This window comes from Dipodomys spectabilis, unplaced genomic scaffold (assembly GCF_019054845.1).
Source record: "Dipodomys spectabilis isolate Male_0828 unplaced genomic scaffold, ASM1905484v1 ptg000043l, whole genome shotgun sequence".
Classification (NCBI taxonomy): domain Eukaryota; kingdom Metazoa; phylum Chordata; class Mammalia; order Rodentia; family Heteromyidae; genus Dipodomys; species Dipodomys spectabilis.
In genome coordinates this window covers 6,245,579-6,270,611 of record NW_024870720.1, presented here as the reverse complement: position 1 = coordinate 6,270,611, position 25,033 = coordinate 6,245,579, and the positions used below count along the sequence as shown (strand labels likewise).

General features: G+C 41.4%; 1 protein-coding gene across 1 annotated transcript; it reads right to left on the bottom strand.

Annotated features, from left to right (window-relative positions):
• Window positions 1-333: 333 nt before the first annotated feature.
• On the bottom strand, window positions 334-680 carry LOC122106813 (glyceraldehyde-3-phosphate dehydrogenase-like). Its single transcript, XM_042678349.1, has one exon. The coding sequence runs from the start codon at window positions 678-680 to the stop codon at window positions 390-392; it is 291 nt and encodes a 96-aa protein (XP_042534283.1). The 3' UTR covers window positions 334-389.
• Window positions 681-25,033: the final 24,353 nt, after the last annotated feature.

Here is a 25,033-nt window from a genome sequence, read left to right as displayed (position 1 = left end):
TCAAGAAAATATGGTATATATACACAATGGATTTCTATGCCTCCATCAGAAAGAATGACATTGCCCCATTTGTTAGGAAATGGAAAGGCTTGGAAAAAATTATATTAAGTGAAGTAAGCCAGGCCCAAAGAAACATAGGTCCCATGGTTTCCCTTATTTGCAATAACTAGTATATGTATTAGTCAAGCAGAAAAGGTCAGATAAGGTGATGTTAGGCAAAATGAACACCAAGATAAGGACACAAGTGTTTTCTTTATTTTTTGGGGGTGCAGCGAGCTTCATTGGGGTGCGGTGGTGGACACAGGGCTCGGGGCCGCTCCCCGGGGTGGGGTGCGGGCTGGCAGCGCTGGGGGGAGCAGGGTTCTCGTGTCGGGCCGCGGGGCGGCCGCTCACTCCTTGGAGGCCACGTGCGCTCTCAGGCCCACCAGGCGGTTGCCGTAGCCGTACTCATTGTCGTCCCAGGAGATGAGCTTCACGAAGTGGTCCTTGAGGGCCGTGCCGGCGCCCGCGTCGAAGGTGGACGAGTGCGCGTCGCTGTTGAAGTCGCAGGAGACCACCTGGTCCTCGGTGTACCCCAAGACGCCCTCGAGGGGGCCCTCGGACACCCGCGTCACCACCTTCTTGATGTCATCGTACTTAGCGGCCTTCTCCAGGCCGCACGTGTTTTTTTTTTCTTTCATGCGATTGTTTCTAACACATTTATAAGATGATTTCTTTGTTGCTTTGTATGTCCCTCCCCACAGTATAATCCCTGCTTTCACTGTATTTGATGTCGGTATAATTTGTGGAGGGGAAGGGGAAAAACAAATCGTTTAAATAGGGACACAGGTGGACCCGTTGCAATAATGAGACGTACAAGACGTTATGTGGAAAAACAAACTTTACAGCTTTGGCAGGGCAGGGAGGGGGGGAGGCTGGGGGTGGGCAAGGGGGAATGGGAAGGGATGGGAGGGGGAAACAAAGGAGGAGGCTACAATGCTTGATAAGAAATGTACTCATTACCTTGCCCATGTAATTGTAACCCCTCTGTACGGTATTTTCACAATAAGAAATTTAAAAAAAAAATCTCTGGGAAAGGATGTTTTGGTTGGTCATGAGCCTTGAACTCAGGGCTTGGGCTCTATCCCTGAGCCTGTCTACGCTCAAGGCTAGAACTCTACCACTTGGTCACACAGCACCACTTCCAGTTTTTTCTGTGTATGTGGTACTGAGGAATTGAACCCAGTGCTTCATGCATGCTAGGCAAGTACTTAACCACTAAGCCCATTCCCAGCCTGTGGGAAAGGATTTTTCTACATCCATTTAATGATATGACAGTTTTTAAACACATTTTGTTTTTCTTTATATTTCTGTTCTCTTTTCAGTATGTAAAAGCCTTTAGGCTCCTTCCTTAAAAGGACCTATTTTTCTCTGTAACATCAATGCTGGAAAAGGCTGAGCCACTTGCTTATTGCTAGAACTTGTGCATTCTCACAAGTATTTCTGAACTCTGTTTCTATTCATAGAGGAAACATTGAGCCAGATCTAAGATCTGACAGGGATCAGCAGTTATGCTGAATATTTAATGCAAGCCTCCATTTACTGCATGTATTACACTGTAGCCTATAAAAATAATTTCAGCAGAAATTACCACTTATTACTAAGAACAAATATAGGTGAGATATGGCATTTAATATCTTGGAATTAATAGGCTCATTTTTGTCATTGGCGTATTTTCATTAGTAGTATTTCCTTTTTTATTGATTAACTAAAGAGGCATTTGTTTATATATCAAACACAAAATTTATTTTTATATCATCTCAGAGCACTATGAAAGTCTATTTATTCAAAGAAGTTAGATTTTTATGTCATATGTTAATTGAAAATTGGGGCTGGGAGTATAGCACAGGGGCAGAAGTATTTGCCTGATACACAAGGCCTGGATTTCACCCCCAGCACCACAAAAGATAAATAAAACAAACCAATTACAGAGTATTTTACTAGTTTATTATTTTCCTTTTTTGTGATCATCTGAAAATTTGTATAAAGTCTTTTGTTGGTATACATAATGTATACATAAAGTATACATAATGTATACCTTATGTATACTTTTTTATTATGAATCAAAGAACAGATACTGAAAAAGCAAGAATTAGATTCCTAGTTTTTGAAAAGCAGGTTTTTAAGGCCACCATGTCAATGTTCTTTTCATAGCTCAGTAAGTTAGTTGAGTTTTAAAATAATCACTTGCAATGAGCTCTTCAGTGGGAACTTGTTAAACTCATTGTTTGCCACGGGGAAGCTGGGAGGCACTGTTACACAGTGGAGGACTGGGGAGTTACAGGAAGAGATAGAGAACTGGGTCCTTGGTCATTGGGCGAATTACTCGGGATACAAATGGGATTAACAACACAGCAACCTTACACAGTAGTCATCATGAGGCTTAGAAGAGATGTGAAATGCTTGGTGACAGCTCTTGATGATTATTAGCCTATCATGCCTGTTTTTATCAGTAGTCATATTTTATCATTAGCTGCATATTTATTAAATATATGTATTATTAAATATACATTCTACTAGTTGTATAATTTATGCTGTATGCATTTTTTCTTTTTTTGGGGGGGGTGGAGGAGAAGACATTCAAATTTTATTTTCCAACAACATCAGCAGGTACAAACCCCAGGGACTTTCCTCGGGCCCCACATCCATTGGCAGGCGTGTTCAGCTGGGTTGGGCAGTGAGGAGCGCCTCAGGGTGCTGGGTCCCCTAGAACGATGCTCATTTCACAAGGTAAACAGGTGAGTCCCAGTATTACAAACACTGACAATTCTAGAAGGAAAGGCACGACGTGGCAAGAAACAATCTTTTGGATCCTAAAGTCAGGTGCAGTATGGAAGAGACAAAACTTGGGGTGCAATCTTTGTCCTCATTCCAATATGGGGGAAAATTCGACACAGTGGAGGAAGACTCCCCCCACTCATACCCCCAGGCTGGTTCCTTCATCCTCATAAAACCATTAGGTCAACCTCCCATCTATACATCCAATATTGTCCTGTGTACAAAGGAGGACAATAATAATACAGCAATCAAAGATTTCACAAAGGTCTTAACTGTTTCCACCCATACAATCAACTCTGAGCTTTTCAGATAAAGCCCGGGAAGACTTCATTGGTTATTGAAGAGGAAAATAAGAGACTTGTAGCTACAAAAAAAAAAATAGTTTTAAAAATGAGGTAGATAAATCAAAGCTATTTTGCAGCCTCTTCACACAATTCTCAGGGCGGGGGGGGGGGGGGGGGGGGGGGGGAGAGGGAGAGGGGGAGGGGGCAAACTTCATGAATTACTAGGCTTAAGTTACACCAAGGAAACACAACAACAGTTGCACGTGAGCCTCTGGGATGAGGAACATGCCTCTCCAGGAGAAAAGTCCAGGATTCAACAGAACAGGCTCTATAGAACCAGCTGAGCTGCCTCCCCATAGCGGCTTCTCTGCTCTGCTATCTGGCGAGACAAGGCTGCTGGGGATTGTGGGGGAACAGCAGGCACTCTTGGGGCTCCACACATACTTAAATAAGCAGCAATTGCATGCATTCTTCATCTGACATCCACCTCCTTAATTTTTGCTACATACCTTAATCCTCCACGTTTCCCCATATCCCTAGCAGAATGGACAGCAGGGTACCATACTTAATTCCTTGGTGTCTAAGTTTCCTTATTTGTAATCAGATGGAGGAAAAACTTTAAAGTCCCTTTCCACCCTAACTTTCCATGTGCTCTCTGGTTGAAGTGATAGAACAAAGCAAAACAAAGCAAAAATAAAAACAAAACTCTACTTCTCCTAGGGATGTTTTTAGGTCTAGATGATTTGTATCAGTTTCTTATCAGTGATTTACTCCTTTACTGTGCTGTGAAACATATTGAACTGGGAAACTGGAGATTTACAAAATGCTAGGGGTGGTCACAGGGAGATTGAAAAAAAGCAACAACAACAAAACACCCCAGCCTCTGAGGGCCACTGGGTTCCTCTCACACATACTGAGAACCCAGGCAAGCTAGTATCTGTAGATGAAACTTGTTCCTGTAGTCAGCCATTCTTCCCAATTCTAGTCATACAAGGCCAAAGCAAAGCTAGCAAGGTAATGATGTCACTGCTTACATAGTCTAGGTTAGAAAACCCTTCTCCCCTTTATAGCAAGCAGTGATTAAAAAAAAAAAAAAAGTAGCACTTTTCTCTGTCTCTGTCATCTGTCTAAGTTTCTATAAATCTCGTGTTTTTTACACGAGTCCTTCCTGAGTATTCTGACTTCTTAACAACCTACCCCACTGCACTAGTTTATCTGAACTTTTGTCCATGGTCAAGAGCTGTGGCCTTGGGCAGGAGCAAGTATGAGTCAGGTGTCTCATTTCTTCTTCCACAAGAAAAAGGAAAGAATCTGTCCTCTTCAGCTTCCATACTAGGAGTGAATCTACAGCCTACTCACCACCAGGAGGCTCCACAATTAGGAAGAAGTTTTACATACCCAAGAGGAAAAATAAAAAACCAACTAGTAACCATGCAAACAACAACAAACCCCTAGCACATTAGAGTAAGAGTTCTTGGGTATCTGGGCCACTGTTAGATGTAGGTTTTAGTTGTATCCTAACTCATAGCGGGGAGCTTGAATAAATGCGAAGTCTTCTGCAGTTTTCTACTTCTCTGATTTATTTATCTGGGCATGTGCAGATGCACGTTTGTTATATAAGCTATACCCATCAATCAGCAGGTCCATCAGAATTCCCACCAAAGGAAGGGTAGCCAGCACTTAAGCTAGAATTGTTCAAAATCCTTGATAAACAAAGCCTGGTGCGCTGGAGTCTTGCTTGAGCCTGCAGTGTTCTCTGAGAGGTACATTTTATCTCTTGCAGTATATCTTAATTTCTCTTTAATAAACTATCCTTTTCATTATGCTTCATGTCTTGCTTGGATTTTTCTCTAGGAAGGCAAAAAAAAAAATTCAAAGCTAAGCTATGTAAAATTCTGCTGACTTATTATGAGGTTTAGCTGTATGCTTTTCCTGTAACACTATCTCTAGTCCTGACTGGATCCTGACAGATACAACATTGATATATTGTAGCATTCTTTGGGTCTTCAGCTGATTTTAAGGCTGTCAGATTCAGAGGGGGCTTCCTGTCACCTGAGAACACTTCTATTCAAGTGGAAACTCATAATCTTCTGATCTAATCCTCTCTCCTTCCTCCTAAATTTCCCAGCCAAACAATGGGTTGCTGTCAAACAGAATATGGATGGAATAGGCCTGGCATTTTTATGCCTGAACCGTAAAAAATCACTTCTCTCTCCTTGCTCTTCTGACTGTCCCTCAGCAGTCCAGACATGTTGCAGGTATCATGACATTCACCTGCCAGGGCCCTTAAGTGTCTCAGAGGAGCAGCCTCTTTAGGTCTTTGCTATAAAATGGGAATAAGAGACAGGCAGCAATGGTTTGCACCTGTAATCCTAGCTACTCAGAAGGCTGAGATCTGAGGATGGAGGTTCAAAGCCAGCCCAGGCCTGAAAGCCTGTGACATTCTTATTGGTAATAAATTACCAAAAAAAGCTGGAAGTGGAGCTGTGGCTCAAGTGGTAGAATGCTAGCCTTGAGCAAAAAGAGGGGGGGGGGAAGGAAGGAAGGAAGGAAGGAAGGAAGGAAGGAAGGAAGGAAGGAGGAAAGAAAGAAGAAAAGATCCTCAGACACATTACCCAGGCCCTGATTTCAATTCCCAGGATGGCCAAAAAATTTTTAAATAAAAATAAAAATAACCATAACTGAATAGCAGTTAGTCCTTTTGTGACTAGACAGCTAGAAAGCAAATTAGATCTTAAAAATAGATTTTGTTACTCTGTGTGCTATTTTAAGTCAGCAATATCTCATAGAACCCTAAAGTGCACCAGTGTAAGTTGAGTAAAGTCCTAATTTTAGATGAGCAGGACTTCATTCCATCAATCACATAGCCGCTGAGCTTTCTTCCTGGGATTGTCATCAGATTTTTTTTTTTTTTTGCCACAGTTGCTGGATCCTAATGGGGCTGATTCCATCTTCCTAGGGAAAGTTCAGTGAGCACCTAGAAGGACAAATAGGAGCAGGGCCTGAGAAGCCACAGCCTCATTTGACCTCCTCCATTAGGAACAAAGACACCTTTCTCGCCTGCGCTGCGCACGTGACCCTCTGTATCAGCACACCGGAAATAACCAAAAGGCAGTTTAATGCAGCTACTCTTCCAGGTCAAGGAGAATGAGGTCAGGTGGGAATGGGTAAGGAGGAGGGTGGGGGAGGGGTGAGGGGATGGGGGTAGGGGGGTAAGGATTTCCTTCCTGTACAATGGGAATCTGCGCTTAGACCTGGGCGTGAGAGAGCTAGGTTTGGGAAGAAAGTGAGTTTGGCTGGACTTAAGTTCTGGGATAAGGTTGTGTGATTTAGGGGAATGCAGCCACGTGACACCTCTGCCAGGTGAGGAGGAAGCTAAAGCAATCAAACACTTCACCTTGCTCCTCTCTACCCTTGCCCTCTCTCTGGCTGTGTTGCTGGAAAGTGAGCTCAACACAAGCCAGAGTCTCCAGTCTCAACTGGAGCCCAGCTGAAGTTGACCATGTTAAGTCAGCCTCCGGGCACCACGGAGCAGTGGAGAGAAGTGGAAAGTTGATCCCAAGGGGCAAAAGAGAGCATCCTTTCCCTGCCCTTCAGACCCATGTGCTTCGTAGAAAGAGAGCGAGCTTCTGCTGCTTATTGCCAGTATATCCTTAAGCTCAAGGAAGGGCATTTAATGGATGTTCGTTGAGCAAAGGAATGCTTGCACTTCAGCTGGAAGAAACATGCGTGCTATTCTCACATCCTTTATTTGCTCTGGGGATAATGAAACTTCTTTCTGACTCAATCAGTGTTTGATGAGCCCTAGGCATCCCAGGCCTGGGCGCCATGGGTCAGCTGGCATTGACAATGGCACTTGTCACCTGAGGCCTACCTGTGGCCAAGAGGTATCCAGAGAAGACCCCTAGGCTGTAGTGCTCTCTAAGAAGTTTTTCAAAAGTCAGAGGGCTTCCAGGATGGCCCAATTGCCTGCTGCTCCTTGTTCTCCATTTCCTTAACAGCTCTCGATGCCTTAAAACTTGCACTCTGACGACATTCAGGCTGACACGCATGTCCTTGACTTTTCAATTCGTAGGTGTTGAACTGTGTTAAAACTTGTATCTCGACATTGGGACTGATATTCTTCCTTTGATTTTTTTGTTTGTTTTTACTTCAGGTCCAGCTTAATAATCCAACGGATTATGAATAGCAGACAAAAGAGCAATGCCTATTTCAGAACATCTCAAGCCAAGGTAGAACAGTAACTTCCACTGGTCATGAGATGGATGAACTGTAGAGTTCGGTATACTTGATATTTCTGATTCTATGGTTCCCCACCCCCCCCCCCTTTGGTTTACAAAATTATCTTAGAGGTGAGTAGTATATAATAAATCTGTACTTTACCAGAGATGCACTAACTAGGACATGACAAAAGAGAAATTCTTTGGCAAGTTATAAACACTCGTAACATATAAAGATTAGAGTTTAATTATGAAACTTTAAAGTGAATTTTTTAAGGAAATGACCTTTCTATGTATTTTAAGTCTTGAGGCAAGTCTTTTGTTCTAGAAGCAAGAAAGCATCTGAACATCTGAGTGGAAAAACAACCCGGAAAAGTGTTTCCTGTGGCTTTTTTTTTCTTATTGGCTTAGTTACTCCATTTTCTATGAGGACCATTAGAATAAAAACAATAAAAATAGAAATATGATGAGAAGTTATCAACCAGTACCTCTCAGGTATGGGCAGTTTTAGTATTCACACAAATTTTAAAGCCTTAATTTTTATAGCTGTTCTAATCATCAAGCTCATTCATGTTTTCTACATTGAATGCATCACTGAAGGTCACAGATCAAGTTGCTTTTAAGTCAGAACTTAGGTGAGATTTGGCCAAGCTTACCTAATATTTTTTTTTATTGCAGGAAGGAATTTCTTAAGGAGATAAGATGCTTTTCTTTTCTTTTTTTTTTTTTTTTGCCAGTTGTGGGGGCTGAACTCTGGGCCTGGGCGCTGTCCCTCAGCTCTTCAGCTCAAGGCCAGTGTCCTACCACTTGAGCCACAGTGCCACTTCTGGCTTTTTTCTGCTTATGTGGTGCTGAGGACTCGAACCCAGGGCTTCATGCATGCAAGGCAAGCACTCTACCACTGAGCCACCTTCCCAGCCCTAAGATGCTTTTCTTTCAGTTCCCTGTGATCAAATCAGGGCTATGAGGACAAAATTGTATTCATTCATATATAGTTTGTGATATAGTCTTTATCTGCAAATTCTCTGTTTTTTGGGTGACTTTTTTGGGAGCCCTGATCCTGGTGTTTCAGGACTTAATGTAAAGTGAGACATTGCCCTTGCCTCAAAAGATCTTCTCTAGCTTGGCAAGAAGCAGAGAAGTTCTCCCAAAAGAGAAGTAGAGGAGGCTAATAGAATCTAAAATAACCAAGGTTAGTGGAAGAAATGGGGTGACTAGAGGCCCTTAGAGATTTCCTATTTGAACATGATTTCTCCACCAGGCAGGGAATTGGTGCCTACGTAAGACCAGAGCAAATAGTTTAATTGAATGGGCCATCTATTTGCATGGGTGAAGCTATCATGTGTAAGATTTGGCATGTTTGGATTCTTTATTTGGTATGTAGTCGTCTTGTCATGGAGAACAACAGCAAAAAAACCCCTGGATAAATCATTCTACTTCAGGAAGGATTTGAAGGGATTGTTTTTACTTCAGGCCTAAGTCAAACCAAAGCAGAACTCACCAAAGTATGCTATAAAACAGATAGGAAAAAGGAGTCAATATTGACAAAGTATTCTAACTATCCAGTTATTGTCACCAGAAAAATATATGTATGTGTATGTGTATATTATAGACACTGTCAACACAAAATAGAAAGGAAAGCAAATAAATACAAAACACTAATACCTTTAAAAGTTAATTGCACTTTAGTTTAAGGAGACTCAATGTGTTCATTCTCTTTCTCTTAGTGTTACAAGTTCCTCAGTGTAGGCAGTTTCTGAACTCAGCACTGTGGGCATTTGAGGTGGGGTGGTTGTTTGCTGTTTGGAACTGTCCTGTGCATTGTAGAAGGTTGGTCTACACCCTCTGGGTACCAATGCCCAAGTTGTGATAACCAACAATATCACCAAACATTATTAAATGGAATATCACTCCTATTGAGGCCGCGTTTAGACAAATGGATATATTTTTTCAAAAATGCCCTAAATAGATTTTAACAAATGACCACATTATGCATTGACACAGAGAGAGAAAGGAAAGATGATAAAACAAGACATTTCAAAACATCTCTGCAAGAAAATACATTCTTAATTGATTTTACTAGTCTCCATCACTCCGCGTGCAAAACACACAAAATAGAATTTCTGGAAAAAGTCACCCTCTGTATTGAATTGTCCAGCCAAAACTTGAATGTGCTTGTCAGCTGACACCAGCTGGCTGAGGGCAGGAATTTTTGACCTGGCTCCTGGATAAACTAACAGGTCCATGCTAGGTCAAGTTCAGGTCAGGGTCTTTTATTATTACGATTGTTGTTATTACTATTGTTATTATTAAGTAGTTGTACAAAGGGGTTTCATTTCAAGCTATCAGTTTGTGAGTACAATGTATTTTGATCACTCCTTTCAGCATTCACCCCCATCTCTCCCAAGTCTAGCTGTCCCTTCAGTTGGCCTAGTTCTATTCTCACGTAAGTATACTGAATGTGATGACTGCATTCTCCCACCCTCTCTCCATTCATCTGCCCCTTTTCCTTAGCTTCACCCCTCACCCCACAACACATGCTCTAGGTTCCTGGTTTTCATTATATGAAACTATGGATTAGTAGGGAATACTCGAGGGGAATAATCCCTTGAGTATTCCCTACTTTGTTAACATGCTTGTGTATAAATGCGTATGATCGTGAATATATACATATATATACTTACAATTTAGATCCATCTTTTACTTATGAGAGAAAACATGTGTCCTTTGTCTCTCTGAGCTGGAGTTACTTCCTTTAACATAATTGTTTCCAGGTTTATCCATTTCCCTGCAAATGACATAATTATCATTCTTCCTGATGGATTAGTAAAATTCCACTGTGTATATCCACATTTTGTTGATCCATTCATCCATTCATTGAAGGGCATTTGAGCTGTTTTAATAACTTGGTTATGGTGAATAGTGCAGCAATGAACATACATGTGTAAATGTCTTTACTGGATCCTGACTTGTCATCATTTAGATAAATGCAGGGCAGACAGTTGAGGCAGATGGACTTGCGCTCGGATTTACAGTGTCCTCTCAGTTGGATGTATGCTCAGTTGCACCCATGGAAGTGATCTTTGGAAGAAGCAAGCCACATTGCTCAGGATTGATTGACAGTTCTCTCCAGTTAGGTACTGTCAACACTGATCAATTCCCATTGCTTTGCAGTTACCTCATCAATACTGTCTCAAGAGCTTTTAGTATTGGTACCCTTTTTAGAAATGCTTTTTGTTTTATGTGGGAAAGTAGAGGATATTTTTATATCTGAACACACATACACACACACACCATAATTCCTTTGATGGGAGAGCTGATTTTATGGGTGAAAAATGGAGAAAATAATGCTTAAGATACATTTATCTGAAACAGGTCATCATAACTACAAATGCTGTATGGGAAACAGGTGATAATTCTGCTTTTATTTTTGGAGGAGATAATGAAGTAGAAGAGGGAAATGAGAGGAGAGAAATAGAGAAGGCAAGGGTCAAGTAAGATAATAAAAATTTCTATCTCTCTGGGTCCTCCAAAGTATTATAGCAAGATCATCTTTATCTTTAAACACATATTGAGCTTAAAGTAATAGAATACTAGGTACATTGTGAATTGAATAAATGGAAACATTCAAAATCAGAAACATGTCACTGTGGGCCTGGCTTGTGGGGTCAGACTCTTTCTGTATTTGCACTTCATCCTCCTTACTTGGCTGGCTATTTACACATGCCGGCCACAGTACATTCTCAGGGTTGCTGCTGTGGGATTGCCTGAAATCCTAGATACTTAGGAGGCTGAGATCTGAAGATCACGATTAAAATCCAACCTGAGCAGGAAAGCCCATGAGACTCTTACCTCCAAAAACCTACCAAAAGAAAAATAATCCAGAAGTGAAGCTGTGGCTCAAGTGGTGGAGTGCTAGCCATGAGCAAAAGAAGTTCAAGGACAGTGCCCAGGTGTTGTATTCAAGCCACAGGAACAGGAAAAACAAATTTGAATTGTCATGGAAGAGGGTTCAAATATTCATTTGCTCAGTGAAAAAGTGAGGTTCCCAGTAGCATATATGATCTGAATTTTACACACACACACACACACACACACACACACACACACACACACACACGCACGCACACACACACACACACACTGGTCAGGGAGAGGTAATTGTGTTGTATCATTGCATTTTTGGCATCGACTTTGGAATTGAATCTCAGTACAGTATGTCTCCAATATCTGATTCTGTTAGTATGTATCAAGATCAGAGTTACTTAGTATAAAAACAATACAGTAAAATATTGCCAGCAGGACTCTGTTCTTAGATGTGTTTCCTCAGCCTAGTTGAACAGTTTTCAATGGCTCATATGCAGAAAGAAGACTAGTTTTCTAATGTTACAGACATAAAACAGTCCAGGAGAGTTTGCACAGCTTTTCCCTATGCTACCTTTAATAATTGGCTTGAGAATCCAACATTGAGTCACAAGGGGCTGAGATCTGAGGATCAAGGTTCCAAGCCACATGACCCACATGCTACTTTGACAACTTACATATTAAAGAAACCCCTCCTGCACATAATATGTACAAGAAAGTAGAGGAAAGGCATTTTTTTTTCTGTTAGTGGGATTGTTTTAAAAAAGTTTTTGTTCCTATCCATTTATTTGAAATTTCTGCAATGAAGACACATTAGACTTTTCTAATCAGAAGATTTGAAAATTATTCCTTTTCTAATAAAATAAAAAGTTCATCAACAATGCTCAGTCCCGCTCCCCCACCAAATTCTTAGTAACTGGAAGATCAAAAGCTTGTTATTGCCTGGTGCTAGTGGCTCACATCTATAATCCTAGCTACTCAAGAGGCTGAGATCTAAGGATCACAGTTCAAAGTCAGCTGGGGCAGGAAGTCCATGAGACTATCTCCAGTTAACCACTCAGAAAACCTGGAAGGTGTGGCTAAAAGTGCTAGAGTGCTAGTCTTTTGTGAAAGAGCTCAAGGAGAGCATCCAGGTCCTGAGTTATCAAATGCTGCCATGGCAATGATGAGTCAGGTATTAAGGCAGGTACTGTAGGGTGATGGTATTAAGGACAAATCAATTCAACTGTATTTAGAGATAAACCAACTCATGAACCAGGGCTAGATTACAAATTCTGAGACCACTTTTGTTCCACACCACTCAGATTTCTGTCTTTATACAGTCCTGATTGTTTCTAAATACACATATTCTTCCAGTGCTTAATTGATTCTTTTCTTTGGTGCTGGAAATTGAAGCCAGGGCCTTGAGCATGCCAAGCACAGGTTCTACCACTGAACAACACTCCCCTCCCTCAGTCCTTAGTTGATTCTTAAGGAAACTTTTTGTGTGAGAGAAGAATTTCACAGATTTATCATGCTGAGCATCTGATATGACATAATAGTTCTGTTGGTTTGAAAGTATTTAGAAACACAACCAGTTTAGCTACTTGGGCTGTTCAGCTAGTATGCAAACACGTTTAGTGTTCCCAGATTTTCAGAGATTTTTTTCCCCTACACCTTTAAGGTGTGGAACAAGAAGTCCTTTCTCTATGCTTGTAAAAATCTTTTCATCTTGGCACTTGTGCTCAGAAACTGTGGGTGACATTGAAAAGGGCAAATAAATATATACAAAGCATCCTCTTAGCAAACCTTTGTTGAATTCAGTTTTATTGGAGAATGTAAAGGCTATGCCCAGCAGTAAACAATGAAAACCTGGACTTTCCAGGACATTTTCTCTCCCAAGAAATTGTTGGGGTTCTAGCCCAGCCTCTTTCTGTATCTCAGTTTAGGACAGCTTTGAAAGTCTACAGCAGTTACAAAAGGACTGACACAGAAAGGTTTGAAAAGCAAACCCAATAAAACACAGACCATTTATTTTGATATGCTTCTTGGCTTTTTTGATCTCCCTCCTTACTGATTGCTCACCTTCAGTCCTCACAAATTTTATAGGGAAGAACAAAATCTCATGAGCCTTAGATTCATCTAAGCCAGGTGCCTATAATCCTAGCTACTCAGGAGGCTGAGATCTGAGGATAAAGATTCCAAGCCAGCTTGGGCAAAAAGCTCCATGAGACACTAACATCCAATATCAGATCTACCCTGAGCAACAAGAACCAGAATACAAGGACACATGCACTTCCATGTTCATTGCTGCACTGTTCACAATAGCCAAGATGTGGAAACAACCCAGATGCCACACTACAGATGAATGGATCCCAAGATTGTGGTACCTATATACAATGGAATATTTTGCAGCCATTAGAAAGGACAAAATAACAGCATTCACAGGGAAATGGATGGAACTGGAAAAAATTTTGAGTGAGGTAAGCCAAGAGCAAAGAGACAAATGGTACATGGTCTCCCTGATACGTGGGTGTTAAATACAAAATGCAAGGAGATACGACAAAGTAAACAGGACCTCCACTCATAGTATCATTACTAAATGATCCCATGTTGTTGACCACATATATAGATACATATGTGCACATCTGAGGGAAACTAGGAGGACACAGAATCAGAGGGAAACAGGGGAAAACATACAACAGAGGGGCCCATCAGATGCACTGGACATTGATGAAAACGAACTAAACGACTCAAGGGCAGTGATGGGAGGGAGGGAATGAAAGGAAAAGAGGGAACAGCTAACCCTAAGCAAAAGGAAAGAAATGTACCTACCACCCAATGTGGAAGAAGTAGTTGTATTGTCAAAGCTCATAGAATCCAAAAACTTTATACACCAAGATAATGACAATTTGCCTCATGAAGGTTAGAATGTGTTTGACTTTAACTAAGTATCACTATCTCCCAATACTGTGAAATTTATGTATTCACTTATCACAATAAAAATTATTAAAAAATAAAGTTAGAATAACAAAAAAAATTCTCCCCCTGAGCCTCAGCTTCTTTTCTATTGGATGGATTATGAGGGCATTGCAAAGAACAAAGCAAGTTTTGTGTCTCAGTGCGATGGTGTGGATAGATCATTTCAGAGATTACTTAAGAATGACAAGAAGAGCCGTCTTGCCACAGTATGGCCATCTTGCCACACTGGGCCTCCCTCCCCTCCAAAGTTCCCCGAAAGCTTTAATTCATCACTAAACTTCCACAGGGTTGAGAGGAAGGGTAGAATTGAAGGTCTTCTCAGTGCAGCTTTCTCTTTTCTGGCATCAGTGCTTGTTTGATTCTTCATTTGCATTCATCCAGTCTCACTGACTTTCCCTTAGTTTTGAATGTAAAATACATTCCGAAGGGAAGTCAGTTGTGATCTCTTTCTAACCTTAGCATCTTAGTAGAATGCTAGCTTTTCCTCACATGGAGAATAGTTGCTTTAAATTGTAATTACTACCCTGCTCTTTCTTGTCTTGCCAGAGCCCGTTATTACACCCAGATAGAATGGCAACCCAATTTGCAGGTGGGATTGTGACTACATTGGCGGAAACACTGCTGATTAATACAGTGGATACACATTCTAGGTTGAGATGCTTTTGTGGAGCATGGTGATGGGCAGCCATTGGTTTCAACCGACCTATCAACATTTACTATAGGGCCAAGCATTGGGCCCAGCATTATGGGAACAGGTGAAGAAGTTACTGGCCTGGTGTATATGCTAAGAAGAATGAATGAGGGAGGAGCGGTTAGTATTTCTAATGCTCATTATGCATTGGCACATGTGCTAGTCATTTTGGAACTACACAAAGAGGACAGGGCTTGGCTGCTGCCCCTGGGGAGCATGCGCGCTAATTGAAGAACAAAGTGCTTCTCTCCCACCATATGTACATATACATATATATATACATATACATATATATATATATATATATAGAGAGAGAGAGAGAGGGATAAGAGCAGACAAGATTGTGTGTGTATATATATATATATATATACACACACACACAACTATATATATTTATATATACACGGTGGCATATATATACAGTGATATATGTACACATATACATCTATGTATGCGTGTGCATATGCACATATGTATATGTGTACATACACATATATAACTGTATATATATGTAGTATTAGTATGAAAATTATTTTATTATTTTTCTCTTGGTTGGTTCCAACTATGAAAGCTTTTACATTGGAAGAATTATTTAAATTAAGATTCTAGAGGGTACACTGAAAACTACGAATATTTCCTGAGAGGAGTTACACAAAACTCATTCTAGTCCCCCAGGATTATGTTTTAAGAAAAGAAATGTTTATTATGTATTTTGTGGTGTGACACATAAAATACTATGAAATTAAGTATACCTGCCTGTAGCAGGAAAAAATTCAGGCAATGAAAAGTAATCTCCCTGCCTTTTCTGACTTACATTCCCCCACTCCAGTGGTAAACATGGGTAAAGTTTCTGAGTCATAACCTAATTTTGCTCTTGAAAAGAAGAAAGAGATGGAGATGAACATGGGAGGATGGCAATGGATTGAGATGTATTTATAAACTTACCTTGTTACATTGAAGGCCCTCTGTACAACTACTTAAAAATAACAAATAAACAAATAATTTAAAAAGAAAAGAGTGAATCAAGGCACACATCTGTAGTCCCAGCACTTGGAAGGAGGAGGTGGGAGGATTTCAAATTCCTGGCTTGCTCAGGCAACATAGCAAGACTCAGTAAAAACAAACAAACAAAACACCAAGAAATGAAACAACCCCAAAAACTCAGAAAAAGAAAAGAGAAGCCAAACAGCAAGCAAACAACAATAACAAAAACCAAAACAAAACAAAAAACAAGAACAAGAAGAGGGACTATATTACATGTGGCTGTTATAAATGACCAAGTTTGAAGCCTTTCTGTGTTTGCTTGCATAACTGTGTCTGTTCTGTTCAGATAATCCAGATGGGCCTCCTGATGATGATGCTTTAGAGCACAGAGAAGGAGAACAGATGACCTTGAAGCAGGCCTTGCATGTTCTTAGAACAATGATGCTCATGGGAGATTCTGGGGGTGGGGGTGGGGAGGGAATTGGTCACAGTGATAATTTAACTAACTTAATGAATTTGAAGGAAAATGAGGGGCTGGGAAGGTGGCTCAGTGATAGAGTGCTTGCCTTGCAGGCATGAGGCCCTGGGTTCGATTCCTCAGTACCACATAAGCAGAAAAAGCCGAAAGTGGCACTGTGGCTCAAGTGGTAGAGCGTTAGCCTTGAGCTGAAGAGCTGAGGACAATACCCAGGCCCAGAGTTCAGCCCCTATGACTGACAAAAAAAAAAAAGAGAATGAGTATTTTAAATATACTTGCAAATAATGACAACACAATCTTTGTAACTTATTATTAAAATATTATTTCATATATGTTTTAGTGTTGTGTATGAAAGGATCAAAATATTGCCTTAACTCCAGATGTGTAAATAATAATACATATCACGAACAAACTTTTATGTAGATTATAATTATTTTCATTATCATGATTGTTCCCTATGTTAGACTTCTACAGAGAAAAACAGCCAAAGAACACACAGACACAGACACACATAGATACACACAGACACAAAGACAGACAGACAGACAGACATACCTACCCTCCCACCCCCCCCCCCCCCACACACACACAGGTTGAGTCATGCTGTTAGGGAAATAAAGAAGTCCTCTGACTTTTCCATCTTCAAGATGGAGGATGAAGGAAGCAGGTGAGGCCATCAGTTCAGCCTGAGTCTGAAAGCCTAAGAACCAGGGGGAGACAACAATACAAGTTGCAGCTTCTTGAGTCTGAGAACTAGAAGTTGCAACATATAAAGGCAAGGGAAGATGGATGTCCAGCTGAGAGAGAATGAGTCCACCTTGCCTTTGCTTGTGTGTTACACTCAAGACCTCAAGGGATTGATGAGGTCTCTCACGGCTGGTATTTGTCACTTTCCTTACTTTGCCTACTAAATCGAATGCTACTCTCTTTCAATGTTTAATCAGCTATCAGTGCATCCTTCAGCCCATTCAGGTTGGCGCCTAAAATGAGCCATTGTACTTCCCTATGAAAATGGATTTCAATAGGAACATTGTGAAAATTAGTGTTTGTTTGGCCAGAGTGGCAAGGCCCATCTCATCCTGTTCCTGTTTCCTCCTCCTCTGGGGTGTGTGTGGAATCAAGATTGCCATTCCTCAGTCTTTCCCTTGGGTATATTGCCTAGAAATGGTCTTTTCATCAAATCCTCCACTTCTGTTTCCTCCCCCATATACAAAGCCAGAAGTCACAAGACTAGTGCCCCAAAGGATAGCAAAGACCGAAGGAGCTGGGTCCTGAGTCATCCTTTGGAAGAGGGGACCTCCTGACCAGGAACACCCACATTGGACTTTGTGAGTGAGAAGAAACAGCTTTACTGGGATTGCTCATGGTAACAATCAGGAATGCCTGACTAACTCAGCTGATTTCACGCTGCCTGAGGCTGCACACTGCATTTGCCTCTCGCGCCAGATCTACCTGAGGATCATTTCTCTATTTGTTTTTTATTACTTTTACTTTTTAAAATAAAATGCATGGGCTGGGAAGGTGGCTCAGTGATAGAGCGCTTGCCTTGCATGCATGAAGCCCTGGGTTCGATTCCTCAGCACCACATAAGCAAAAAGAAAAAAAAGCCGGAAGTGGTGCTGTGGCTCAAGTGGTAGAGCGCTAGCCTTGAGCTGAAGAGCTGAGGGACAGGACCCAGGCCCAGAGTTCAAGCCCCACGACCGGACCCCAAGAAAATAAAATAAAAAATAAATAAAATGCACAGTCCATATTTCGTGATTGCTAGAATCATAGACAAAAGACACAGAAAATATTTGCTGAATGGGGGAATATCACAGTACTTCATTTACATGAACTTGTAACGTTTCAGGACAATATCTTATAATAGAAATTTTTTTTTTTTACAATTTTGACCTGAACCATGTCCATTTAGAAGAGTGACCAAATGCAAGAAAAATGGACACAAAGGCAGTGAAATCAAGGGAATGTGTGAGCTGAAAACAAGAAAGATGGCCATAGTTTATAAGCTATTGACCTGAAAATTTAAAATGAAAACTTGAATCAAACTAAAAGACATGAGAAATACTTTTAAATGGAGACTATTTGTAAGCAGAGAAATGTAGAATACCACTAAATGTTAAAGAGGAACAAGGCAAAGGAGGTTTAAGGTCTTGTCGCCTGACTTTAATTTCCAGTTCTGCTTTCAACTGTGGGTGTGAACGTGTATTAAACAATTGTTTTACTTCTCTGATCTCAAATGCCCCCAAGTGTTTAGGGAAAGTAATAATGTCTCATAACCTGCATGTAAGACCATATTTCCTTTTTCTTTTCTTTTTTCTTTTTGCTGCTCCTGGGGTTTGGTTCTGGGCCTGGACACTGTCTAGGGCTTTTGTGCACAAGCCTAGTGTTCTACCACTTGAGCTCTAGTACTACTTTCAGCTTTTTTTTGTAGTTTAGTGGAGATAAGAATTTCATGGAAACCGTGCCCGTGGCTCACACCTGTAAACCTAGCTACTTAGGAGGCTGAGATCTGAGGATCGTGGTTCAAAGCGAGCCGGGCAGGGAAGTCTGTGAAACTCTTATCTCCAATAAACCACTCAGAAAACCAGAAGTGGTGCTTTAGCTCAAGTGGTAGAGAGCTCCCCTTGAGCTGAAGAGCTGAGGGACAGTGCCTAGGCCCAGAGTTCAAGCCCCACGATCAATAAAACAAACAAACAAAAGAATTCCATGGATTTTCTTGCCTAGGCTAGCTTCAAACATTCATCCTCAGATCTCAGTTTCCTGAATAGCTAGGATTATAGGTGTAAACCATCAGCACTCAAGTAAGGCCACATTTCTTAAGTTATCTCTCCTTGATGGTAATTGAATGTCTCTGCCTTGTGATTGGATAAAGCACATGTGACTAGGTTCTCACCAAGGACATGGGAAAATCACTGTATGGTCCATTTGTGGTCTCTCTTCTAAGACACTGAGTGTGCCTCTTCTATGCTCTCTTTCCCTTTTCTGCCTTGAACCAGTGGAGACCCCGACTAGATCGTATGGATGAGGCTAACACTGCAATACCTGAATGACTGTGGAGCAGAGCTTTGAGCAGCCTTGATCAGCCACTTCCACCGGACACACAGGAAATCAATGAGCTCCCTTTCTCTTTAGCCTCCTGGTTAATTGGCACACCTCTTTCTCACCCAATCAAGTACTAGCTTGATGAATTTAGCTCCCTTTCAGGATGGGAAATCTTTTTGTTGTTGTTGTTCTGCAAAGGGAAATTTGGATATGTATAACATTATGGTGGCCAAAGAAAATGATCGGTGGAAGCAGGTGGGTTGAAGGAGCCCCATCAGGAGCATTATGGTCTGTCCCATCATGTACCAAAAGATTGTAGGGGCCTTGTTTGGCTTGAAGGCTTGATGTTCCCCATCCTGAATTCTCTCTTCTCCTTCCATCCTGGCCCAAGTGGAAAATATCACAGTAAATTCTGGATATTTCCAGATAACAAAGCCTGAATTGACTTTAAAAAATTCTAGAACAATTGGGGGGAAAAAATTTCCAACCCTAAAACAACAGTATATAATTTTTCCACATAATTTTTCCCCTTGGGGGGCGGAATCTGGTCACTTGCTTACCACTATAAACTATAATGTATTTATGGAAAATTTGAGGCTTACTAAGGCTAATGGATGGGGAGATGGCCATCACTGGCAAGATAATTGTCACTCACAGTTCTCAGAAGGAGGGGGACACCATGTCATAGGGAGGGGAAAGGCAGATAGAGAAGCACCAGGGTCAGTCCAGAGGGAGACAGAGTAATGGCAGGCAATGAACGGGAGAGAGGGAGGGCAGATGCAGGATTGGCGAGTTTGATTAACTTCAGTAGACTCTAATGCATGAGAATGTAGTTGTCTTTTTCCTGTCTGAGGTGAGCAGGGCAGGGAGAGAAGAGGCTAGGGTTTGAAAGTTGGTTAAGACATGGTTGGGGTGTGAACTCTCCATTTATATGTAGTTGAAGAGTATACTTGGGAGGCTAATGTTTGCTATTACCTGAAATGGGCTGATCTGGGAGAATGAATTCCTCTAAGACCAGAGAAACTTCAGATATCAAAGCATCAGAATCCAGTCCATTAGGGAGGGAGCCCTTGTGTCAAATGTAGTCTGGGAAATTATGTTAGATCAACATCAGAGTCGATTTGTAGTGTCAGAGCTCTCTCTCTCTCTCTCTCTCTCTCTCTCTCTCTCTCAATGTGTTAATATAACATTCAGTGGCCAAATGGCTTTCCCAGAATGGAAGGTAAATTTGGTTCAACCTGTTCTGAGTTCAGTGATAGAAACTTACTGGGAAATTCTATAAAAAGATAAGCTGTAAACCATATGGCTTGCTGGAAATAGGTACAGGTTGGCACCTGGAAAGCTACCTGAAGAATGCTTGTGCCAAATTCCTGCTTTGTATTTGCAGCTACCCTTCAGCAAGGAAAAGGCATGTGACATGGTGGAAAAAGTCATTGCCCAGATTGACCTCCCTGGGCCTCCCATTCCTCATGGATAAAGTAAGAAGATTTCATGAGATATAGGCAACGCTAGATGCAAGGATACTGAGAACCCAGGTAGGTGTGAACACCATCTTCCGAATAGAGGACGAAGACAATCATGGCTCTCTGGGTGGCATGGGTGGGTGGTAACAGGAGTGACTTCTTTTGGAACTGCACTAGAGGTGCATGAGAGCCTTGTATTTTGTTCAATTTAAAAAAGGAAAATTTGTCCAGTTCCAAGAATATCTTGGGAATAAAATGATGAGGAAGACAGGATCCCTGACCTTGAAGAACTGAAAGTTTAGTTCGATTTGGTGAGAGGTAGTAAGAGGAAGAGAGTCTGGGATAAACTCACTTGGAACTAGAAATCCTTGCAGGGTAATATCTATCTTTCAGTGTTGTGGCGAAGGTCAGCTGACCACACAACCACTCAGACGAGAGTGATTTGCTGTGGTCACTCACGTGACAAAGGAGCTCAAAGAGGAGAATGTAAGAGCTTGCTCCCCTGACTCTGCTTTAGATAAGCAGCCTGCTCATCAGTGGGACTCTAAAGTGAAGCACTTTCTGAGGTAAAACAAGAAAAATGTGATGTGGAATTAAAGCTGGTGAGAGGAGGTAAAAGACTGAAAAGCAAAGCAGATGCAATACTTGCGGGTTTGGAGAGGAGGGGTATGTGGGTATCTTCCAGCCTTCCCCTTCTCCATCTCTTTCCTCTCTGTGTCAAAATACTGTCATGAGACCTACTTCATGAGACTTTGTCATGAGGCTTTGCTGTCATAGGAACCAGAGTTTTGAACTTGGGTTTGGAGATGGTCTGAGTGTGCTCCCCAAGGGTGTACATATTGGTTGTTTGACAGTTTGACAGTGTTGAGGTGGTGGGACTTTTAAGAGGTGGAGTCTATGGGAAAATGATTAAGTCATTGGAGTGGCTATTCCTAGAAGCGTGCATACACTTGAAGGAGCCACTTAATTTCAACATGAGTGAACTGTGATTTTAAAAATAAATAAAAGCAAGTCCTGTCCCTGCCTCCATCTCACTTTTTATCTCTCCAGGTGATGGTGTCATGATGTCATGTGCCACATTGTGATGTAGCCAGAAGGCTCTCACCACAAACCACCAGATCTTGGGCTTTCAACTTCCAAGACAGTGAGTGAAGTGACCTTCTTTGCTTCATACAAAACCAGCCTCAGGTGTTTTGTTGTAGCAATAGAGAATGGATTCTTTACTTACTAGAATCTATAATGGCAGTTATTTCAATGTTTTTTTGTTTTTTGTTTTGCTGGTCAGGTGTTTTGTTGTAGCAATAGAGAATGGATTCTTTACTTACTAGAATCTATAATGGCAGTTATTTCAATGTTTTTTTGTTTTTTGTTTTGCTGGTCAGGTGTTTTGTTGTAGCAATAGAGAATGGATTCTTTACTTACTAGAATCTATAATGGCAGTTATTTCAATGTTTTTTTGTTTTTTGTTTTGCTGGTCCTGGGGCTTGAAGTAGGGGCCTGGTGTCCTCCCTAGCATTTACCACTTGAGCCACAGCACCACATCTGTCTTTTTCTGAGTAGTTTATTGGAGATAAGAGTCTCATGGACTTTTCTGCCTGGCTGGCTTTGAACCATGATCCTCATATGAGAGATAATCCTTTAAGATATGTCTGGCTCCAATCAATGGTAGATTTTCTGTCCCTATTCCCCCAATCCTCCTGTTTTGTTTTGAGCTCAGCAAATCTTTCTCTAAGGCCTCTTCTATGACAGTTTGTATTCAAGGAACTTTCACACATATTGTCTCACTTGTTTTGCAGAACCACCTTATTAAGTAGATTGATTTTATTCCTTTTCAAGTCATAGTGAGACCCAAAGTTGGGGTAACTGACCAAGTCCCTGTTATTGGAGGTAACAGAGCTATGACCCTGACCTGAAATGTACTGCTCTATGCCCGACTATAACACAGTACCACAAGGCCTATTTGATTGCCGAGAAATTAACATTCTCAATTTCTTTCCATTTATTTTCAAAAGTTGAATATTAGTTGGTTTTATTTTTCTTAGGAAACAATCATAAGCCCTCCATGGCAGGTCTTTTAACTTGAAGTGTGGCTCTTAATTTAGTTCTGAATGCCTGCAACCATCTTTAAAAGAACTGCTCAGTTTATGCCCCACGTGACATGGAAGCCTGCCAATCACTCTGCTCTTTCCATCCTAAGTGCCTGGCACGTGGCCATCTCAGAGCTCTGAGCTCATGTCCATTGTAGTTGGGCTGGTCATGTGAAGGGATGTGAATGACGAAAGGCCACAAAAGTCACAACTACCGGGAGTGGGAATAAAAGCAATGGTTCTCCTGTCACAGCACACACACCAGCAGATGCTGCTCATGCCAGCCGACCACCCTCAGCGCTAGCCCCATGCTACAGAGAGGTGGTGCTTGCCCCTAGGTAACCCCTTACTTGTGGGAGAAGAAAAACAGGGTTCTCATTGGACAGATGCAGCCCAGGGGGATACAGGGCAGGGCTAGCAGGGGTCCTGTGAGCCAACCAGAGAAAAAAACACCTCTTCCTGTGGTAGGGACAGAGACATTGCAAGACATGAAGTTTGCCACAGAACATGGCTTGAATGTTGATCCCTTTTTCCATGCACCAGGAAGCTGGAACAGAGGATAGGAGAATAATTGAATCACAGCTCCACCACATAATGGCTGTGTGATCATAGCTGTTTCACAGGGACAATGCAATGATTTAACAACACCACAGATCAGAATGGTTCCCACTCATAGTGAACCACATATGTGTGTGAGTTAGCTTTGCTCTTATGAGAGCCTCCAATTCTCTGCCTTCCTCAAATTCCACCAAGAAGAGAGACGCTATATTTGCTCTTTATTTCCTCTGCTGTTCTAGAAGTACCCTCTTAGATACCTCACCCTCATCCACTCTTCTCATGATAAGAATAAATTCCCCTAGGAACTAAACTTTTCATGTATGTGTGTTTCAACACACATCTATCTTGCTGAGTTCGTTTGTTCAGATGAAAGCTAAGCTGTTGAAACAAAGAAATCCAGAACTGGAGAAGCTTCCAGAAAACACAGGTTTATTAGCTACAATCATCACCCCACATCATTTTGGAAGTGATCAACAGAATCAGACTATCTTTCCAATAAGGTATCTGCCTGTGTCTCTTCAGTTAAAGGAGTCACATGTTAGTCATTTTTTGTCATGCATAGGAAATAAGGCTCATTTCTTTGATCTCTGAACTTAAGACACTACTTAGAGATAGCCTGGGCTCTATAAATCCTGAACTTTTCCATCACTGTAACAAAATACTTGAGTCAAATAATTTACAAAGAGAAAAGGCTTATTTAGCTCACAGTTTTGGAAAGTGAATGACAGGGCACCTTCATTATCTTACATCTGGTAAGAGTGGCAAATATGAGCTATCACTAGCTCACACGGGAGCTATCACTGGAAGAAAACACCTCTCAAGTCAGCGCAGAAGGGATTCCCAGAACCACCTTCAGGGGTCTGTTTCCAATGACCTAAACACCTCCCAGGAGACCTCACTTACAGATACACAGAATCTTCCCATACTGACACCCAGAGAACCAAGCCTTCACAGATGCACACTGCCTCTTACTTCCAGCAGTTTCCATGGGCTCCTGGCTCAGTTCCCCCTCCATCCTCACAGTAAGTACATTCCTTCCAAGAACCCCATTGTGCCCATGTTTTTCTCACAATGGTTAGAACAAAATATACAGAGTGAAGAGAAGACTATTTCTACCCTGAGACCTGATTTGGCATCTTTCTTCAACAGTTTTCTGTGCTTATTAGTACTGACAATAAATATTCTGGTATGAGAAGATGACAGCAAAGAAAATGTCAATAATTGTGATTGTTCATTGTTATTAGTTATAAATGGTGCTGGCAAAATGAACTCATTATCCACAAGAAATGGCAGAAATGTTGGTACCACACAAGAACGTGTAATGTGTACATACACAAAGCGTAGACTTCACTTCATAGATAAAGAGTCTTTATTTTGCCATCTGTTCCTGAGTTTCTCATTTTTAAATCTCTGACACATGAGCATTTGTGCTGGAGGTAATTGGCAAAGCTGTTGTATTCATTCCCAGGGCGTATGGGGTGTGTGGAGGCCGGAGTTCGCAGCCCACCAGCAGCTGTGCTATGCAGAGGTGTCCTGCCCACTCTGCTGCTCAGTCTGGGACCATTGTTCTCCAGAATCCTTTCC

Excerpts from the sequence above, each read along its gene's own strand:
- LOC122106813 (XM_042678349.1), bottom strand. The coding sequence starts at position 680 with ATGAAAGAAAAAAAAAACACGTGCGGCCTGGAGAAGGCCGCTAAGTAC.